Source organism: Equus quagga, chromosome 13 (assembly GCF_021613505.1).
Source record: "Equus quagga isolate Etosha38 chromosome 13, UCLA_HA_Equagga_1.0, whole genome shotgun sequence".
NCBI lineage: Eukaryota > Metazoa > Chordata > Mammalia > Perissodactyla > Equidae > Equus > Equus quagga.
This window is the reverse complement of record NC_060279.1, coordinates 43,639,420-43,659,845: the sequence shown is the minus strand read 5'-3', so window position 1 is coordinate 43,659,845 and position 20,426 is coordinate 43,639,420. Positions and strand designations below refer to the sequence as shown.

Here is a 20,426-nt window from a genome sequence, read left to right as displayed (position 1 = left end):
TTTTCAAACACTATGCATTCAACATCATAACAAAAATAATAAAGATAATAATAACAACAATTACCATTTAATGACAGACATTATTTCTCAGGCACTCTGCTGAACACTTTATAAACAATCTCTCATTTAATAACCCTATGAGGTAGAAAGTACTACATCCAACTCACAGATGAGGAAACCAAGGCTTAGACATTAAGTAGCCTCCTGGAGTCCAGCTGTCAATCTGCGGCTGGGATTTTAATCCTTGCATATCTGACTCTAAAACTCTTTGCATTACCGACTGACTGATATGTCGGGGGGAGGTGTCTGAGTGCTCCAATCCCCCATCAAGTCTGCTATCCTTCTCTTATAGTCACAGCATGAGAGGGACACAAAAGAGAAATCAGGGCTGGCCTGTTGGCCAAGTGGTTAAGTTCCCAGGCTCTGCTTTGGGAGCCCAGGGTTTCGCTGGTTCAGATCCTGGGCATTGACATGGCACTGCTCGTCAAGAGATGCTGAGGTGGCGTCCCACATGCCACAACTAGAGGCACTCACAACTAGAATATACAACTATGTACTGGCGGGCTTTGAGAAAAAGAAGAAAAAAAAGAAAGAGAGATTGATGTAGGGCCAAATTTTATTAAGACAAACTACACATTTACAGCTTTTTCTTTCCTGGAAGCCACATCATCAAGGACTGGTCTCACAGAATTTATAATCCAGGAACACTCGTTTCATGAAACAAACACATTTCAGAGATGGAAGGAGAGAGAGGCTTTTTTTTTTTTTTTTTTTTTTTTTTTTGAGAGAGAGAGAGAGAGAAAGTCAATGCCAATGCCAGACAATATAGAAAGGTGCCCCCTCCAGGGACCTGGGATGACCAGTCATTCTTTTCTAACTGGCATCCCAATCAGTTCCCTCCACCTCTCTATCTTCACCCTTCTTTCCACCCACCAATAACATCTAGGTATCAACAGAGAGGCCTAGAGATGGGCAGGTAGGGCAGAGGCTGAGCCTCCTTCTGAGCCTTCACCCTCCTCTGTTCCTACTTTTCATGCCTATCTGTTTAGGCTGATGATACTGAAAACAGTGAGGCTCAGGCTCTCTGCCAGGCATCTAGAAAGGAGGGCAGGAAGACACAATTTTCCCTAAGATTTCCTTTCCTTATTTCAGGACTCCCCTCTCCTTCACCCGGTCTATCAGCACGTGTACACACACACATATGCATTTTAGAAAGTAATCATCTCCCTATAAGTCTTGGTATTCAGTTTTGAGCATCCTTTATCTTCATCCAAAATGGCAACCACCCATTATGAGTGGACTGAATAGAGAAACCAGGCCAGTCCCTGGGGAAGGCAGGGCTTTTTTGAAGTCCCCATGTGGCAGTCTCATCAGGAGCACCATAGGAATCTCTATGCTCTTAAACAAGGGCCCTGCCAAGGGAGCTGGAGATTCCCCTACTGCTTCCATGCCCCGACTAAATCCTCCAGGGAGAGAGCGATCTGCGGAGCCTCTATAGCTGTCATCGCACCACCTCTTGGCACTCTTAAGTTGACAGCTAGCAAGGGAAATAAATAGGAGGGAAATATCCTTTTCCAGTATTTTCTCTCCTTTTTTATTTTCATCTTCACAGCAGAATTATTTTTTCCCAAGGGGAATCTTAGAAGCACAATGCCCTCTTTGTTTTAATAGGTCCAGGGAAATTCCACTGGCCTCCATGGCTGTGATCTGGTCAAGATCTGAGAGACGATGACAGTTTCTGGGGCATTCCAGTTGATAGGGTCTTTGGAGGAACACTGAGTGAACAGCCAAGGGAGAAAGAGAAGGGATGGTTTCTATCATTGGGTTGAACTGTAAAAGAGCCACAGGATGACAGGTGGTGGCAGGAATTCCAGTGGAGTCTGTGTACACAGTGACTCCCTAGAGGAGCTTGCACTTTCTTAGGCTGCTTGTACACTCTGCCAGAAGGAAAGGCTGCAACATCACCAAGGTGGGACATTTGCCAGAGGTACAGATCAAGGCACTTGTAAAGCTGAGGCTGCTGATCAAGTTCCAATGACCTCTTTTTAAGTAAGACTGGGTAGAGGGAGGGGGTAGCCAAGGGCGGCCTAAAGAAACCTCACCAGAACTCTAAAGTATGGCCCAAGGAGACAATAGATTGAACGGCACATCTAACACAAGTTCCTTCATTCATGCTCTTTATTGGCTGGGAACTTTGGGCTCTTCCTTGCAGCAGGAAGAGATCAGGTCAGGAAAGCCAAAAGGAGGGCTGGCCCAGTTGGATAGTGGTTAAGTTCTCATGCTCTGCTCCAGCGGCCTGGGGTTCACAGGTTCAAATCCTGGGCACAGACCTAGCACCCCTCTTCAAGCCATACTGTGGCAGCATCCCATATAAAGTAGAGGAAGATTGGCACAGATGTTAGCTCAGTGACAATCTCCCTCACACACACACACGCACACACACAGAAGCCATAGAGACTTGGAGAACCCATCTGGTATTTGGCTCGTGTAGAGAGAGTCATCTTGTCCCTCTGGCTATCTGTCCCAGGCCAGATTTGCCATGGTTCCCTTCTCTTCCTCTTACTTGTCCAATGAGTAAACTGAAAGGCTTCACTGAGTACACTGGGTAGAGGATTGGGAAGGGACAGCAGCCTGGGTGGGTAGCCATGTCTCTGACTGCACTTGCTGAGCCCTGGTCATACCTTCTGGAATAAATGAGCAATGCTATTGAGATCCAGAGCCCAAAAGGAGCAGAGCAGTGATGAGAATGAGAGAGACGCCGTCAGAACGGACACGTCTTCCCTCTCTGAGCCTCCTTTGTTCCCCCTTGGTTCTGGTTCCCTCACGCTGGAGGGTCACACTGATAGGTCATCTGACCTGGCCTTGCTGCTGGCCTTGCTGAGACGAGGCTTGTCATTCTGGTAACAATGGGGGAGGCGGTGACCTGGGGAGACTCCATTGGGTACCTCAGGCTTCTGGGCATAACGGATATGAATGAAACCTTCCCCAGGAATCTGCTCCTGATCTCGCACTTGCTCTGTGGCCAGGTTGTCTATGTTCTGCTGGGAGGCCATCTTGTTACTGAAGGGATTGAAAAATTTCCCCCCAGGACCATTCTCGAGGCACTGATTGAAGTCAAGCGGTGGTGTGCATTTCTGGACTATGCCAGCAGAGGGGCCAGGAAGCTGGCACTCAGCCATGCCCTGCCGTGACCTGGCAAATCGCTGTCTGATCCTCTTCCAGCCCAGGTGGTAGAGTTCAACCAGGCTGAGGAAGAGGGACAGTCCTGCCACAGCCAGCATAAAGACAATGAAGACATTCTTCTCAGTGGGCCGGGATACATAACAGTTGACGGGGTGGGGGCAGGGACTCCTGCGGCAGACATGCAGGGTGTCCAGGAAGATCCCGTACAGGAGGTACTGGCCCACAATGAAGGCCACCTCCATGGTGGTGCGGATCAGGATGCTGCAGACATAGGTGTTGAGCAGAGTGCCCTGGAGGACAATCTTTTCATTCCCTTCCTCCCAGCAGGACAGAGCTGTCTTCTCAGCCACTGGGTACTCATAAGAGCCAGCGCCCTGCACGTGTTTGGCCCTCTCTGCCTCCCGTTGCCTCTGCTTCTCCTGCATGCGCACCCTGTGCATGGTGTGGAACAGGTACACCAAAGACGGTGTGGAGACGAAGATGACCTGCAGCACCCAATAGCGGATGTGCGAGATGGGGAAGGCTTGGTCGTAGCAGACGTTCTCGCAGCCAGGCTGCAGCGTATCGCACAGGAAATCAGCCTGCTCATCCCCCCAGGATGACTCAGCAGCCGTGACCAGCACCAGTATGCGGAATATGAAGAGGACTGTGAGCCAGACCTTGCCAATCTCTGTGGAGTGCTTGTGTACTTCCTCCAGGAACTCTGCCAGGTAGCTCCAGTCACCCATCTTGGCTCAGCAGAGGACAAACGCCAAGACTTCTGCAAATGCGGGAGAGAGAAAGAGAGAAAAAGAGAGGGATGCTTCTGCAAAAGTCTGGAAGGTCCAGTCAAGCTCTGGGATTCCACTGATCCATACCACTGTGTTCTTTAAGAAAGGGCAACTTAGAAGTCAAATTCGTGGATGGGGAACATGATGTAATCTACACAGAATTCGAAATATATTATGATGTATATCTGAAAGCTATATAATGTTATAATCCAACGTTACTGCAATTAATAAAATAAAGAAAGAAAGAAAGAAGTTAAATTCACCTAAAAACTCTCTTTTTTTTCCCTCAGCAAAGATAAAAAGAAAGAAGAATCAGAGTGGTCGTGTTAGCAGGTTACAGTATGGTGGATCTGGAAATCAACTAAGCTGTGTGTTCCAGTGTGGATTCTATACTCTTACTCCCAGGGATTCTACTTCGGGAGGTCAGGGGTGGACCTCCGGAATCTGGATTTGCAACAAGCACCCTGGTGATTCTGATGCAGGCAGTCCAAGGACCAAACCTGGACAAACACAAGTGGTAGAAAGAACACAGGACTCGAGTCTGCAAATGTGACTCTGGCATTTACCCCCCTGAGACCGTTTCCTTGTCTGTAAAATGAGGACGAGAATAGCTACACCAGAGGATTTTGAGGATTAAATGAAATGAAGTATGTGATATGCTGAAAATACCACAAATGTTCCATGTGTTTGAATGGCTGTCAGGTGGAGAAAGAATTTTTTGTGACTACAGAGGACAGAACTAGGTGGAGGAAGAAAGAGTGAGGGTGGGAGTGGCCAATTTGGCCTCTCAGGAAGCATTCTCTAACAGTCAGAACCGTCTAATATGGACCGGCTATATTGGGAGGAGGACAACAAGTCCGTGTTTGGTTACTGCAGCTAAAGGTATTGCAAATGAGTACTCAGGTTCCCCCAGCTGGCAGCAGCTGGCAATGCCGATCTCCTCCACCTCAGTACAGTGCAGCCCTTTCAACTGTACAGCTTGGCTTGTCCTTCTGCATGCAGAAGGTACCCACGCACAGAACTGTTCATCCTCATACCCAGAATAAATGCCCCAGACTTTATATCACATACAAAACCTTCTCTCATCAGGCCTTCATTTCCTGCCTGTTCCCATTAGTTCCCTTTGTCCAGACAGTTCAAGTCCTGGAAAATTCCCAAATGCCCTCCTCCCACCTGCCTCCTGTATGCCCCATCTCTCCTAGCCGAATCCTATTAACCCTTCAAAACCAACCCAGTCATTGCTTTTTCTAGCCCTCCCTTCTCCCTCAAGCTGAGCCTCTTCTGCTCATGTGGTGGCCCTGGGGACACTTAGTCCTCTCCAACACTTTCCTTCTTGTTTTGTAATCCTCTGCCTGTCTATGTTCTTCCAGTGGGGGCTCCTGGAAAATAGGGACTATCTTTTCCTCTATATCATCATCACCTAGCCCAGAGCCTGGCCCAACATGTGTATTTAGTAAATCTTGGTTGAATGAAGGAAGGAGGGGATGGAAGGCACTGGTGTTTCCTACCCAGTGGCAAACCAATTCCCTGTTCCTTGCCTACAGCCCCTTAGCAGGGTGAAAAGGCCAAATATCACTTTCTCAGTCTCCACTGCGGTTAGTTCTGGTCAGCGAGGCGTAGGGAGAGTCTAATGTGGAGGGAGTGCCCTAGAAAAGGTTTTTCTATCCCCCAGTAAATGGAGGGAGCCTCACTTGAAGTCCTTCCCACCCCCCTCCTTCCTGCCTGAGGACGTGGTTGTGTGAGCCAATATGTCTGAAGCTGCCCAGAGAATCTCTGAAATGCCAGCCAGTGCCCTGAGACCTCTGAATTGACAGTTGAATCACCTACCTCCAGAATTCTTACTTGATGAGCAATAAATGTCCTTATGGCTTAAGCCTCTAACCAATTCTAATCAACAGAATGACCAAAAAAAAAAAAAAAAAATAGGAGGGAACTGAACGTAAATATTCCCTTCTTAGAATCATAAAACCTCAGATTCTCATGAGACCTTAGAGGTTGTCAAGTTCCAACCTTGAGCTTCGCATCTTTGCTGCCAATGTGCCCCTGGTTCCTGTCTGAACATTCTTTATGCGTATGAGGAAGAACAGGGCAGGGGTGCCACATTTCACAGTCCAGGTTTCCCTGGCTCCTGACTTGATACCTTGACAGAGACGAGCCTCCTGGCCTTGTCTTTTCCCAGCCCAGCCGCTCCCAACCCTGAGAGTATGCAGAGTCCCTGGGAATGAGGGTGTCCTTGAGTGAGCCTTATCTCAATTCCCCTCCATATCAAAGACCCACCCAGGTCTTGAGGCCTTTCCTCTGGTTTGTGATCAGACATCTACCCTTTTCCTCAGGTGGTGAAGTAAAGGACCCGCTCCCTTAGCCTCCAAATGTGGAAAATTTTGGAGCGTTTGCTCAAAAGGAAAATGACTGATTAGATAAGAGTTAGAATGGTCTGTCATCTCTTCTGGGCACGTGCACAGCGTTCAGCACCTTCACAGTCAGCCATACATGTGCAGGGACCAGGATGTGGTGAGTGTCTGAGAGAAGGGAGGGAGAGATGGGGAGCAAAAAGAGGGAAAAGACAAGGGGGAGTTGGAAATGGAGAAAAAGAGATCGTGTAACAGTTAAGACAAGATAGTTTTGGGCTTAGTTGAGTGGAGTTCAAACCCCTATTTATACTTCTGAGTTTGGAGAAGTTACTGGATCTGTGTCTCAATTTCCTCATCTGCAGAATGGGGATACTATTATTCCGCTCATAGAGTGTAAGGAGAGGATTTATGAAAATTTATAAAAGCAGCACAGTGCTCCACAAAGAAGAACTGAGAATAAAATTCAGCCATTACAAGCAAGGAAAGTGGTGGGGAAGGGCAAGAATAGAAGGGGAGAGAAAGAGAAAGTAGGAAGTAGAGAGAGGTGCGTTACAAAGGAGAAGAGAGAAACAGATGGAGGAACAGGAGAGAAAGTGAGAGGGGAAACAGAAATAGAAATAAAGAGAAAGAAAGAAACAAATGTCCTATTCTTCCAGGATTTGTGGCAAGTTTTCCAAATTCTCCTCAATCCCTGAAGACTTTTCCCTTGACCTTCTGACTCTGTCACTCATTCCTTGCAAGTCCCCAAGGATGTATAAAAATGGTTCCAGGCAAAGAATGTGACACTTTGGTCTGGTCTGCCAAGAGGCCTAATTGCTGCCTCCCTCATTTGTGGTCCAAGGAATCCGGCCTGGAAGAAGTAAAGCCCAGGTACGGGAAAGGAACATCCTGGACTATCAGAAAGACAGTATTGGAAAGGATACCTCCTCGGGAGGGAACAAGAGAAACTAGCTGAGGAGGGGCGGGGGTGGAGCAGACGCCATGGGCCCTAGGGACAGCAGATAGGGTGAAAGACCTCTCATTGTGACTTCCTGGATGACTCAGGCAAGGTCAGAGAAACTTATAGTTGCTACCATGTACCAGCTGCTCAGGTTAAAAATGAAAGTTCCCTGGCTGACGTCAGTTTCCCAGCTACACTGGGGCCCTTTAAGCCCCCGGCAACCTCAGCCAAAGAAACTTGTAGATTATTCATTGAGTTTACTGGGTGTAGAGCATATAAAATGCTTTGTAGATTGTTATCCATTTCTTAGCAGGAAGTGTGTTAGGAGGGGCAAAGGAAGCTGCCCATGCCATGAATAAATTCTATCAAATACGATGGTAACAGACCTCACTGTTTAGCTGTGATCTTCACTGGCTTCCTACCACTCATAAAGTCCACTCTCTAAGTTGCTCTTGAGACCCTCCACAGCACAGCCTCATCTTATCTTTTTCCACTGTTCCCCACACATACTCAATACTTAAGCTATACAACTCCCCTTACATGTATACATGGCCCACAATTTCTTACCTCTTTGTCTTGGCTCCTCATGCTCCCTCTGCCTACAATGTCGTTCTTCTCTTTCATTCATTCATTTAGTAAGATTATTAAGTGGTTACCAGGTGCCAGGCATCTTCTGAGGCACTGAAGATACAGCACTTAAAAAGACAAACAAGGAGTCCCTGCCTTATTGAGCTTAACTGCCTTTATTTCCCTTGATTAAGGGGAGAGATCAAACACATAATTGCAATAAAGCACAGTGTGTGTTAGCATTAAGGAAGTACAGGGTGCTATGGGAACATATGGCAGGAGGTTGACTCGAGTTTAGGGGGTCGGGGAGGGCCTCATTGGATCAGAGCCCTCCAAAGAGCCCTGGGTAATTGAATTCTACAGCTCTTTGCAACTGATACAAGTTCTGAAATCCCCAAGGCAAAAAGAGATGGCCCCTAAAACCTGGACAGGAACAACCCAACTCTGAAGGTTCTTCACTCCAAAACCTTCAGCATCCTCTTTCAGTGTGTCATACGCTTGGACAAAGCAAAAGTTTTGGAGGAGTCACAGGGAACTTATTTGGTAATAACAACATGGCGCTTGGATAAGAGGGAAAGGGCCAAAGGAAGGCTTTTGTGTAGAATCAGCATGAATCATTTTATTCCTTTGCTTTATGTATTATATGGCTAGAAATAAAATTAAGGTATCTATGTTCCCGACCCAGTGCTTCTCCTTGTGTTGGCATTATTTCCTCCCTACACAGTTTTCAAAGACAACCAATTTAGAACAACCCACATGAACATACACGTATAGCCAGGACCTCTTCCTCTGGCCTCACAGCTCTAGGTAGAAATGGAGAAGTCTTCTCAAATTGATATCAGCCCTCCTTAATGTGTCCTGCGCTCTGCTGAAGACTCCAAATTACCATCCAGCATGTAGGATACATTCCTGCGCTTGGTTATATGCTGCCTTATACTTGTTCTCCAAAAGCTTCTTGTCTATCAGCCAACCCACAACTCAACCCACATTGAGTCCCTACTATGTGCGTAGAACTCTTCTGGGTACTGAAAATAATACCTAAGAGGTTCCGGGCCTGGCACATATTAGGTACTCAGTGATATCTGGTGAATTCATTAAATCAGGCGTGATTCCTGCTCTCAAGGATTTAACAGCTTTTTCCTTCAAATGGGTAGTAGACTTCTCAAAGTCAAAAGGCTTCTTCTACTTTGTATACTTACTGCATTAGATTCTCTCATTAGGTATGTAATAAATGCTTTCTTAATGATTGAAAAAAATGGTCTAGCAGTAAGATTGCAAAGTGATCCTAGGGAGGCTCAAATCTTCCTTCGTAAGTCCAGCAATAAAAAATGAAACCTCACATAGTGCAAAGTGTGCTTTTCTTACATTCTCTTGTTGACTCCGAGAGCATGGGACCATATTTGTTTTGTTCAAGAATGAAGCCCTTCAGGACATATAGACACTCAATTTTTATTGTCGAGTGGATGAATACTCATAACTACCTTGTGTGTTGATGGTTACTGCCTCTGTTTGCAGAAGGGGAAACATGTAGAGAAGATAAGAGACTTGTTCAAAGAAACAGGGCTTCACTCCAGAGTTTCTGATCAAGTCTGGCGCACACCAAAAAGTTTCCATATATCTTCTCTCCAAGGATGGAGCCCAGCAATTCATATGTCTCCCCCTTTGGGTCTTCAAAATCTCCTGTTCACCGTGGGACAGTGAGTGATTTGAGGCACAACACTGCCATTTAGTGATAAGGCCTGTGGGGTCAGCTTTTACGCAATCAAGCAAATGCTTATGACACTCCCTTGATGTGACCAGCACTGGGTGGAGTGCTGAGGGGATTATGGAAAAGTATAATTCAGTTCAGTTTCACAGACATTTATAGGCATACCTCATTATTGCACTTTGCTTTATTCCACTTCTCCGATGTTTTTTACAAATTGAAGGTTTGTAACAACCCTGGTTTGAGCAAGCGTATCAACGCCATTTTTCCAACAGTCTTTGCTCACTTCATTTCTCTTGACCCACTTTGATAATTCTCACAATATTTCAAACTTTTCCATGATTACTATATTTGTTGTGGTGATCTGTGATCAGTGATCTTTGAGGTTACTATTGTAATTGTTTCAGGGCACCACAAACCGCACCCATTTAAGATGGCAAACTTAATTGATAAACGTGTATGTGTTCTGACTGCTCCACTGACCAGCCATTCCCCTCTCTCTCTCTCCCTCCTCAGGTCTCCCTGTTCCCTGAGACACAACAGTATTGAAATTAGGCCAATTAATAGCTCTAAATGGCCTTTATGTGTTCAAGTGAAAGGAAGAGTCACGCGTCTCTCAATTTAAATCAAAAGCTAGAAATGATTAAGCTTAGTGAGGAAGGCATGTTGAAAGCTGAGACAGGCTGAAAGCTAGGCCTCTTGCACCAGTTAGCTAAGTTGTAAATGCAAAAGAAAAGTTCTTGAAGGAGATTAATAGTGCTACTCCAGTGAACACACGAATGATAAGAAAGTGAACCAGCCTTATTGCTGACATGGAGAAAGTTTTAGTGGTCTGGATAGAAGATCAAACCAGCCCCAACATTCCCTTCAGCCAAAGCCTAATCCAGAGCAAGGCCCTAACTCTCTTCAATTCTGTGAAGGCTGAGAGAGGGGAGGAAGAGGCAGAAGTGAAGTTGGAAGCTGGCAGAGGTTGGTTCATGAGGTTTAGGGAAAGAAGCCATCTCCTTAACATAAAAGTGCAGGGTGAAGCAGCAAGTGCTCATATAGAAGCTGCAGCAAGTTATCTAGAGATCTAGCTAAGATAATTAATGAAGGCAGCAACACTAAACAACAGATTTTCAGTGTAGACAAAACAGCCTTATATTGGAAGAAGATGCCATCTAGGACTTTCATAGCTAGAGAGGAGAAGTCAATGCTTGTCTTCAAAGCTTCACAGGACAGACTGACCCTTGTAAGGGGCTAATGCAGCTGGTGACTTTAAGTTGAAGCCAATGCTCACTTACCATTCTGAAAATCCAAGGGTCCTTAAAAATTATGCTAAATCTACTCTATCTGTGCTCTACGAATGCAACAACAAAGCCTGGATGACAGCACATCTGCTTAAAAAATGGTTAACTAAATATTTTAATCCCACTGTTGAGACCTACTACTCAGAAAAAGATTCTTTTCAAAATATTACTGCTCATTAATAATGCACATGGTCACCCAAGAGCTCTGGTGGATATGCATAATCAGATTAATGTTGTTTTAATGCCTGCTAACACAACCTCCGTTCTGCGGCCCATGGATCAAGGAGTCATTTCAACTTTCAAGTCTTATTATTTAAGAAATACATTTTGTATGGCTCTAGCTGCCATAAATAGTGATTCTTTTGATGGATCTGGGCAAAGTAAATTGAATACCTTCTGGAAAGGATTCACTATTCCAGATGCCATTAAGAACATTCATGATTTGTGGGAAGAGGTTGAAATACTAATAGGAGTTTGGAAGAAGTTAGTTCCAACCCTCCTGGATGACTTTGAGGAGTTCAAGACTTCAGTGGAGGAAGTAACTGCAGATGTGGTAGAAATAGCAAGAGAACTAGAATTAGAAGTGGAACGTGAAGATGTGACTGAATTGCTGCAATCTGATGATAAAACTTTGATGGATAAGGAGTTGCTTCTTACAAATGAGCAAAGAAAGTGGTTTCTTGAGATGGAATTTACTTCTGATGAAGATGCCATGAAGATCGTTGAAATGACAACAAAAGATTTAGAATATTACATAAACCTAGTGGATAAAACAGTGGTAGGGTTTGAGAGGAATGACTCCAATTTTGAAAGAAGTTCTACTGTAGGTAAAATGTTATCCAACAGCATTGCATGCTACAGAGAAGTTGTTCATGAAAAGAAGAGTCATTTGATGCAGCAAACTTCATTGTTGTCTTATTGTCTTATCCTTCAAGAAATTGCCACAGTTACCCCAACCTTTAGCAACCGCCACCCTGATCAGTCAGTAGCCATCATCATCAAGGCAGGATCCTCTGCCAGCAAAAAGATTATGACTTGCAGAAGGTTCAGATGGTGGTTAGCATTTTTTAGCAAAAAATAAAGTATTTTGTAATTAAAGTATATACTTTATTTTTAGACATAATGCTATTACACACTTAATATGCCACAGTATAGTGTAAACATAAATTTTATATGCACTGGGAAACAAAAAATTTTGTGTGACTCGCTTTATTGTGATATTTGCTTTATTGGGGTGATCTAGAACCAAACCCACAGTATCTCTTAGGTACGACTGTACTGAGTGTCTGCTTATGTGCTAGAAGTTAGAGACCTAAAGATCAATGAGACTCTATATTGAAGGAATTCATCGTCTGGTGGGGGATGCGAACACAACCGAATATGGTGAATACTAGAAGAGAAGTACCTGCAGATGCTATGCAGATGCACAAAAGAATGCTGAACCCAGCCAGGGGTAGGGGTGAGGGGTGGGTAGAAAAGACTTCCCAAAAGAAGCCACCCTTGAATAGGAGTTAGCTGTAGGTGATGTTTGTAGAGGTGAGGAGTTGGGGGAGAGGGGAGGTGTGAAAGAGATGGAATTCCAGTCAAAGGCAATTACATAGGCAAATCCACCAAGTGAGGATCAGTGGGGTTCAGAGGAGAGTGAGCAGAACAGGGAGAGAGAGTCTGCAGAGTAGGCAGGGGCAGATTATGGAGGGCTTTGGAGGCCATGCCTAGGAGTTTGGAGTAGTTCTCAAGCTATATAATGGACCATGTTCAGTACATGACTTGCTCCTGTGGGCAGACCCTAATCTGACACAGTCCCCACATGGGGTGGGGGATATGAGGCACTGCACAATTGGTAATCACCCTGCTCATGGCAGTCCTTCAGTAATGGCTGCAGCATAAACTAGGTAGGCTGCAGGTGACAGGTGCTGCCCAGCACACTGCTGAAGCTGCTCCCTCGTCCTTCCTGCTCAAGAAGGCATACTGCAAGTGAGCAAGAAGCTGCCATAGGCATGCCTTGAAAATTTTCTTCCTTCTGTTGATTCTAGTTCTGTCCTCTGGAGCCACACATAGCAGCCCTTCTAGTAGAGGATTTGACAACAATTTCTGTGTCCCCCCAAGGCAGCAGGTGTGCCTTGGGCTGAACTGTAAAGCCATTGGAGTTTCACACACATAATGAGAATTATTTGATCTACTGTATATTGCAGGACTGTGTATTGTCTTTCTAACACAGCCCGAGCTCCTTGAAGACAAGCCCCATATCCGTTCATCATCATATCCTCCCCCTGAAGTCCTCCTACCCTACCTTCCCCCCTAGTGTGTAATATTGTGCCTTGCATCTGGTAGGTTGATTACATACTTTTTAAAAACAACAACGATGGATGAATGACAGCATTCAGGTCACTCAAAACACCAAATGCCCATAGAGGGGTCTCCCTGGGAGGCTGGCCTAGGGGTACCTGCTCAATGACTATGGTGACCAGAACACCAGGGAGACAGAAGCCACTAAGCCTTCCTTCTGCTCATGAGAGAGAAACAGTCACCATGGACTATTCCTTCTCTGCCTCTTCCCCACAGATCACTGGGGAGCTCACTCAGATTTGTCAAAATTAGATTATAAGACCACTCCACAGAGTCTGAGTCTAATTCTGGACAATGACACATGTTTCTGGACAGTATCTAACAGATCTCTGGTTCTCAAAAAAGGTCATTATTTATAGTAATAATAACAATCCCCTGGGTCCATGCTATAATTCTACACGCCATACAGTGGAATGTGGCACAGGGCAGGGTTGACTTGCTTCCCAATTAAGACAATTCTGTTGTAAAAGAACCCAAAGGGCCTCACTTAAAGGATGCCTTAGGCATAGTATCATGTCAGTGTAGCTCGGCTCAGAAGTGTTTACTGAGCTCCTATGCTCTGCCAGCCATCAGAGTTGGCTTTATAAAGTGAAGTGCAAGTATAACCATAATCTCAGAACTCTTTAGACCTTATTCATTAAAGTACATTTTTCTGATTTTCCCTCAGCCCAATAGATTCTCCTTAAAATGGATAAATAGGGAAGATTACATGAGAAAGTGGTCTTGATTCTCAGCTACCTCAGAAATCTTCATCATCCTTGGAGATTCTCGGCTCCGTTTTCTAGTTTACCAGAGTTACACAAAAAAAGAATTTGAATCTAGGTGATAATAACAAAATAAGCTAACACTTATTGAGACTTTTCTATGTGCCAGACATTCTGCAAGTTTCTTGATACACATTTTCTCATTTGATTCTCACAACAACCTGAGGAAGTAGGGCTATCCTGTCTCCTCTCTACAGAGCTCAGAGAGGGGGACGAGCAAGACCACATGGCTGGTAAGCAGTGGAGTTGGCATCAAACCCAGCTCTTGTCTTGTCGGGACAGCGATGCCCCTGCCTTGATGACTAGACTAGATGCTATCTAAATCACCTAAAGTTCCCTTCTGTGGAAATCCTTACCAGTCAAAGGCAGGCCACTTGTACATAAGATGACTGATGCAGGGATGTTTGAGATAATTGTTAGGCTAGGGAGTTGATTTGTAAGTGGTTGGGGGTGATTCTCACATTTAGAATTTACTTTCTTCTCATTTAGGATTGGGATAGCTACCTCAGCCTCAGGGGAGGTACATGCTGTAGCTACAGATACGGCGTTGGCCAGTATAGGCACCTTTCTTGGAATTAGAAGTCCATGGGGACCGCACTCAGAATTAGAAATCCCTGGGGGCTGGCACCCCCGAACCTTGATCACCATAGAGCGGGCAGGGAGATCAAGATGAGAGAGAAGGAGAAAGAGACAGATGGGGGAGATAAAGTATCACTTTAGTTTTCCTCTTACTCCAGCCAATGGCAGATAATTAGCTCCTCTTTCAATTTAATTATTTTATTCCGGCAAGGACAGAGTGGTCCACTCAGAGACACCCTGCTGCAGACAGTTGTTTTAAAGCCAAGGAGGTGGAAGGGAGCAGGCAGTGGAGAAAGAGAATTATGCTAGGATAAGTAATTCTCTTCTTAAAATGTTGGAAGAAGAAATATTTACAAGGAGGGGGTGGCAAATCAAGATATTCAATTACAATGAAATACTGGGAGGTTTTTATTAATTACCCCAAAGGAGTTGATTAAAACCTATGCAGTTATTAATGAGAATTATATTCATGAAATGCTTATATTTCTTTTTTATTTCCACCATCACATCAGATACGGTAGAGCTGAAAGGAATCTAGAGGTCCATCAAACTCAACCCCTCATTTTTATACGAGATGACTAGGGTCCAGGGAAGTGAGGTGATAGTGATAACAGATACCACTAAGTTGAGTGTTTCCCGCTTTACAACTGTACCTTCTAATCCTACATTAACCCTGCTAGGAAAGTAGTATTATCCCATTTTACAGCTGAGAAAGCTGAGGTTCCGAGGGTAAGAAACTTGTACAAAGTCACACAAGTAGCAAACGCTGGATAAGGGATTTGAACCTGGTCTGCCTGACTCCAAAGCCTGCTTTCTCTCTGTTTCTCTAAAAGGAAGAGAAAAATCAAAGAGGCCCCAGAACTGACAGCTGGTGACAAACCTGTAACCAGAACTCCAGTCTCTTAATTCCCCGAAGCAAAGATTTTCCCACTTTTCCTTTCAGCCTCTGGCTTATTGGCTGACCATCCCTTGCATATGTTGTTCCTAGAATTAGTGATTATATCAAGGCCCTCAACCCACAGTGCTCGGGATTCCCAGACTCTTCAGCGTCTGCCACCATTTGGCCAGAATTCACATATGGAAAGTTATTTCCTTTTTTAGCCAGTAAGTGCTCTTGGCTGCAGCAGCGTCTACTGCCGGGTTCTCAGCGGGCCAAACAGCAGGCTCTGGGGTTCCACTGATGTTAAATCATAACAAGAGCCACGGAAACAGAATAGTTAGGTGGTGGGACTCACGGCTCATAAGGAATATGGGATTCAAACCCTTCCTCCATCACTCTCTAGTTGTGTGACCGTGGGCAAGTCATTTAACTTCTCAGTTTCCTCCTCATGTGAACAAAAGGAAAGTTTACTCATGAGGATTAAACAATAGGTATATGTGGAAATGCCTAGAACAGTATCTGGCACTTAGTAGACACTCAATAAAGTCAGTTCCTTATTTTCTTTTCTGACATTTCCAGTAACAGCTCCTCTCAAACATGATCTAACTAGCCAACTTGATGCAGAATTTGACAGTGCAGCAGGCTGGTTAGAGTGACACTGCAAGGATCTCCACATGGCACTGAGTGGGGAAGGATGACTATCAAAGGTGGGGATAACATGAGCAATGAAAAGGATATTAATTTAACTGTAAATTAGTTCTTTCACTAGGCATGAAGACCCTCGGAGGCAGGGGTGGAGAGGAAGGGAGGTGCAGGGCCCCACTCAGATCAGGCCCCTCTCATTCTTGTGATTGGTCCAGGCTGTCTCTGAACTTTTCTTTAACTCAAGCTTTTGGGCCATGAGATGGACTCCATACGAGCCCATATTATAAAATATGTGCTTTGCGTAATTCCTTCCTTCTGAGGTGCTGCAGCACTTTTGAATGATCACCAATCTGAAGGCCTGTCCACCGGGTAGGTTTGAAGCTGGCTCAGTTCTATTTGGAAGAGAAATAGGAGATTGACTACACTGTGATCTGAGAAGAAAGGGCATCCTGACTCCTAACCACATCTGCCCTCTCCTGAGGTTCTGAACACAAAGATGCCAGGTTGGATTAAGATTCTAGAAGGCTCTGTGAACTGGAGCCTCACAAGAGAGGCTCTTTCTGGTTCCAGCTGTTTCTTTGTGACTCTAAGACAGGACATTCCTCCTTCCTGAACCTCAGTTTGCTCATGTGTAAAAAAAGTGGTTAAGCTGGATGGTTACGAAGTCCTTTCTAGCTCTAAGTTAGAACATCCAGGGAGTTTGTGACTTGCCCAGTTATGATAGATGGCAAGTTAGTAACAAAGCCAAGAGGCAAATCCAGATTTTCTGACTCCCAACTTAGAGGTCAGCAATTGTAGTCCCAGAAGAAATCTGTGGTCATAAAGACCAAGCAGTCTTCTCAGAATTATATGTCATGGTGAGCCTTCACTGTGGAAAGGCCTTTGCATCAAATGAGATGCAATTCAAAGAGACTTGGGCTGAGCGCTAGGTGACCTAAATCCTACCCTATTATTCTATTGTTCATTGAGCACCTAGAGTGTGATAGCCATTTTAAATACATTATTTCATTTAATTCTCATAAAACCTTACAAGGAAAGTATTTATTAGATGGATTGGCAGATGAAGAAACTGAACATCAGAGGCATTAAATAATTTTCCCAAGGTCACACAGCTGAAATTCTAACCCAAATGTGACGCCAAATGCCCAGGCTCTTCCTCCTGCCCTACTCCTGGATTAGATAAACTCTAAGACCCCTCTGTGCTTTTGCAATACCTCGGATTCTGAGACCTCCTGACTCTCTTTCCTTATAAAGGTGAGCAGATTGTTGAAGGGTGAAGTTTAACTTGCCCATGATTTGCTAATATGTCAGAAACAATTGATTTACAAAGTGGCATTAAGCTGTCATTTGCCGGGAGCCAGCAGCTTCTGACTATGGAAAGGAAGTCAGCTTCTCTTCTAGGAGACCTGAAGCTTTCCTGGAAAAATGGGCCTCTCTCCCCTTTCGTCAGCTCAATCCTTGAGCCCGAGGTGGGGCGAGTTCCCACAGAGAGCTCTGGAATCCCTGGTGGGTGAAATCTTCCCTGGGACGGAGGGTAGAGCCTGGGCCTTGGGTGTTCCTGGCCTGGAGGACTGCAGGTCCTAGAGTTCCTGTCCTGATTGATCCACACAGATAGGCTCCCTGTGATGCTTTAATTGGCTGGGCCCAGAGGTGGGATCAGCCAGTATCCAAGAGGCCAGGGGGCACTGTGGTAGCCCTGCTGGCTGCTAGAGCCTAGAACATTCCACTGCATATGCCCCTCACCAGCCAGAGGAGATGATGAGGAGCAGGTGGGCGAGTGGGTGTCACTGACAGAAAATAGGGTTGTAGAGATGCTTAAATGGAAGAAGCGGGGAGGCTTGGGGAGAAACAGAGGCTCGGAAAACACAGCCAAGAATAGAAGTCAGGAGAGCCCTAGATGTGAGTGAGCAGAGCAGGATGTTCTCCCAACTGAATTGGCCCTGACTCACGATGTCATCTTCAACAAGTCACTTCCTTGTTCTCCTTATTTGTCAAAGAAAAGATTGATGGCAGTCTAAGAGACCTCTTCCAGTTCTAATGGCCTAGGACTTTAGTCCAGGACCAGGAGGGGGCACAGGAGTGAGCAGCTAGGAGACAAGATCGATAACCAGTTTCAAGGGCCTGGCAAGAACATCTCTGGGGTTCTGAGGCAGTGGCAGAGCAGGGTAGCATGCTCACGTTACTGCCATGGTTCTAGGAACTTCACGTGTCTGGTGAGGGGATGTGCAGAGGGTGCCAGGTTGGAAGCCGGGTAACACACCTCCCGGTATTCTCTGCTTTGTGTGCTGTGGCCACCGGGACTGCTCCTTGGCAGCTGCTGAGTGAAGAAAAGGCTAAGAGGGACAGCCAGGGGAGCAGGCTCCGAACAGCTCTGCCGCCCTGGGGAACCTGGCCGAAAGGTAGGAAGTTCAGAGCTGACCCCAGAGAGCAGTGAGTCAGGGTCTGGGCTGGGCTGTGACTGTAGGGGCAGTGGGTGGGAGAGACAGAGGCCACTTGGCCCACTGATGTGAAAGTCAGGCTGGGACGCCTCTAAATACCAGCTTGTCTTCCGAGCCATGAGCCCACCCCACCAGGCAAATGGAGGTGCCTGCACTGCCTTTGATCTCGTCTCTGTTCAGTTTTGCTGGATATCTCCCAGGTCTCCTGGCTCTCTGTCCAGTGCTTCTCGCACTGCCCTTCCTTCTCTCAGGCCATTCGGACCCGGAGTACCAGAGCATTTTGCAGGAAAAACCCAGTGAGATGCTGAGGAGTAAGAACCAGGAGTCCCTCCATTAAGCTGGGATACAAGGAGCGGGAACAAAAGTACAGTAAGGATGTAAAATCCTCACTTCAAGCTTCCCTTTTTCAGTGGTTTGAGGCACCTTTGAGCCTAAGGAATCATAGCCTTGTACAATGTTACTGCTGAATGGAACCAGAAGGATCCTTCTACTTCAAACACCTTGTTTTAGAGATGAGGGAACTGAGGCCCGGAAGGGGGAAGTGTCCAGCCCAAGGACACACAGCCACTCAGTGGGCCAGAACCCAGGTCTCTCAGCCCCTGAGTCCAGGGTCTTTTACCACATTCTCAGAAGAGATGTCAAGGAGCTGACAGAAACCTTTCTGCCCTGTGGCCCTCTCCCTCACCCTGCACGCAGGAGGAAAGGAGACCTTCAGTGGGTGTCTCTCCCCGCCGGCTTCCTCTCTGGGTCTCACCAGCCTCTTTCCTCCGACAGTGAGTGGCAGGCCGGATTGCTCACAACGCACAGCAGGGACATGATACTCTGCAGGAAACTAAGCAGGGAATATTTTTAAACCATCTAACATGCCTTAGGGGGAAAAAAATTAAAACACTCCCCTAGATGCTGTGGAAAGCATTTCAAAAAAGATTCCAAGCCTAGAAGAAACATCGTAAAACAGGGACGGTTTGTGTTTTTAAAGGGCCAATTCCATCTTAACAAAAGTCCTTGGTAATAGATTGGTGACCCGCTTGCAAGGTGCCCCTGGGGCACCACAACTCCACAAGAGGTAGATTAACTCCAAGGGCCTCCACTCACATTCCTACAGCTCCTTACAAATCAAGTAAGTGATTTATCTGCTGCTTCAGAAACCGTCCTCCTTAATATACCCAAACCTCACCATCAAAGGGAATGGTGAGAAAGGTAGAGAATAAACTCACAGGTACAGAGAAAGAACTTTGCTCTTATCCAACCTGGAATTCAAGGCTCTCTCTTCTGGCTACTTCCCACCAACTGGTAGTTTTATCTCATAAAATGCAAGTCTACTCTTACCTTCTTCTCTTCCTCCTCTCTGGAATTTCCATTGGCTTCTTAGTTCTCTGGCCGCCTCTTCTCTGACTGCCCACTGTTTCTTGCTCTTGAGCCTGTCAGTTGCTCCTCTTCCACCCTCTATTTAATCCGTATCTGTCGCCCTCCCTCCTCCCACTTCCTACTCTCTCTCTCCACCCCCTTCCCCCTCTGGATCCCTCCCTCTCCTCTCTCTTTTGTGCTCTTAGAATCTTTGCTCCTCATTTAAAAAGTTTTCTTCCCTCTACCTCCTTGCAGCCTCTTTTCACTGTGTTCTCAGGAGACAGAGCCCTCGTCCTCCCCCGCTGCCCTCCCACTGTCATTGTCACCACAGTCCTTGCCACAAGCCCTCTCCCTTGGGCTGGTGGTGCACCGCCTCTCTAGCTCTTTGCCTGCCCAGCCCTCGGCTGAGCCTCCTGAGGCTCCTCAAGCCACAGCTTCCCTGAGCATCAGCAGGAAAATGGGCACAACTCAAGAGATCCCTCCTCCCATCCTTTTCCTGTCATCAGAAAAAAAGGTGCTCATTCATGGAACAGATCTTTGGGGACCCCTAGTGTGCCCACATCAGTGAGCTGAGCACCAGCTAGCACAGGAAACATGGTCTCACAAATTGCAGCACCAGCAC

The 20,426-nt window shown here is 46.0% G+C and overlaps 1 protein-coding gene across 4 annotated transcripts; it reads right to left on the bottom strand.

Annotated features, from left to right (window-relative positions):
• Window positions 1-598: 598 nt before the first annotated feature.
• On the bottom strand, window positions 599-19,924 carry GJA5 (gap junction protein alpha 5). 4 transcript variants are annotated; one of them, XM_046684015.1, is made up of 4 exons: window positions 19,787-19,924; window positions 19,143-19,289; window positions 7,812-7,939; window positions 599-3,943 (listed from the first exon to the last, which is right to left on the bottom strand). In XM_046684015.1, the coding sequence occupies exon 4, from the start codon at window positions 3,909-3,911 to the stop codon at window positions 2,835-2,837; it is 1,077 nt and encodes a 358-aa protein (XP_046539971.1). In that variant the 5' UTR covers window positions 3,912-3,943; window positions 7,812-7,939; window positions 19,143-19,289; window positions 19,787-19,924; the 3' UTR covers window positions 599-2,834. The 4 variants fall into 4 exon arrangements, with proteins under 4 accessions (XP_046539971.1, XP_046539969.1, XP_046539972.1 ...); XM_046684013.1 differs by lacking the exon at window positions 7,812-7,939; XM_046684016.1 differs by lacking the exon at window positions 19,143-19,289 and having other exon boundaries at window positions 19,787-19,882.
• Window positions 19,925-20,426: the final 502 nt, after the last annotated feature.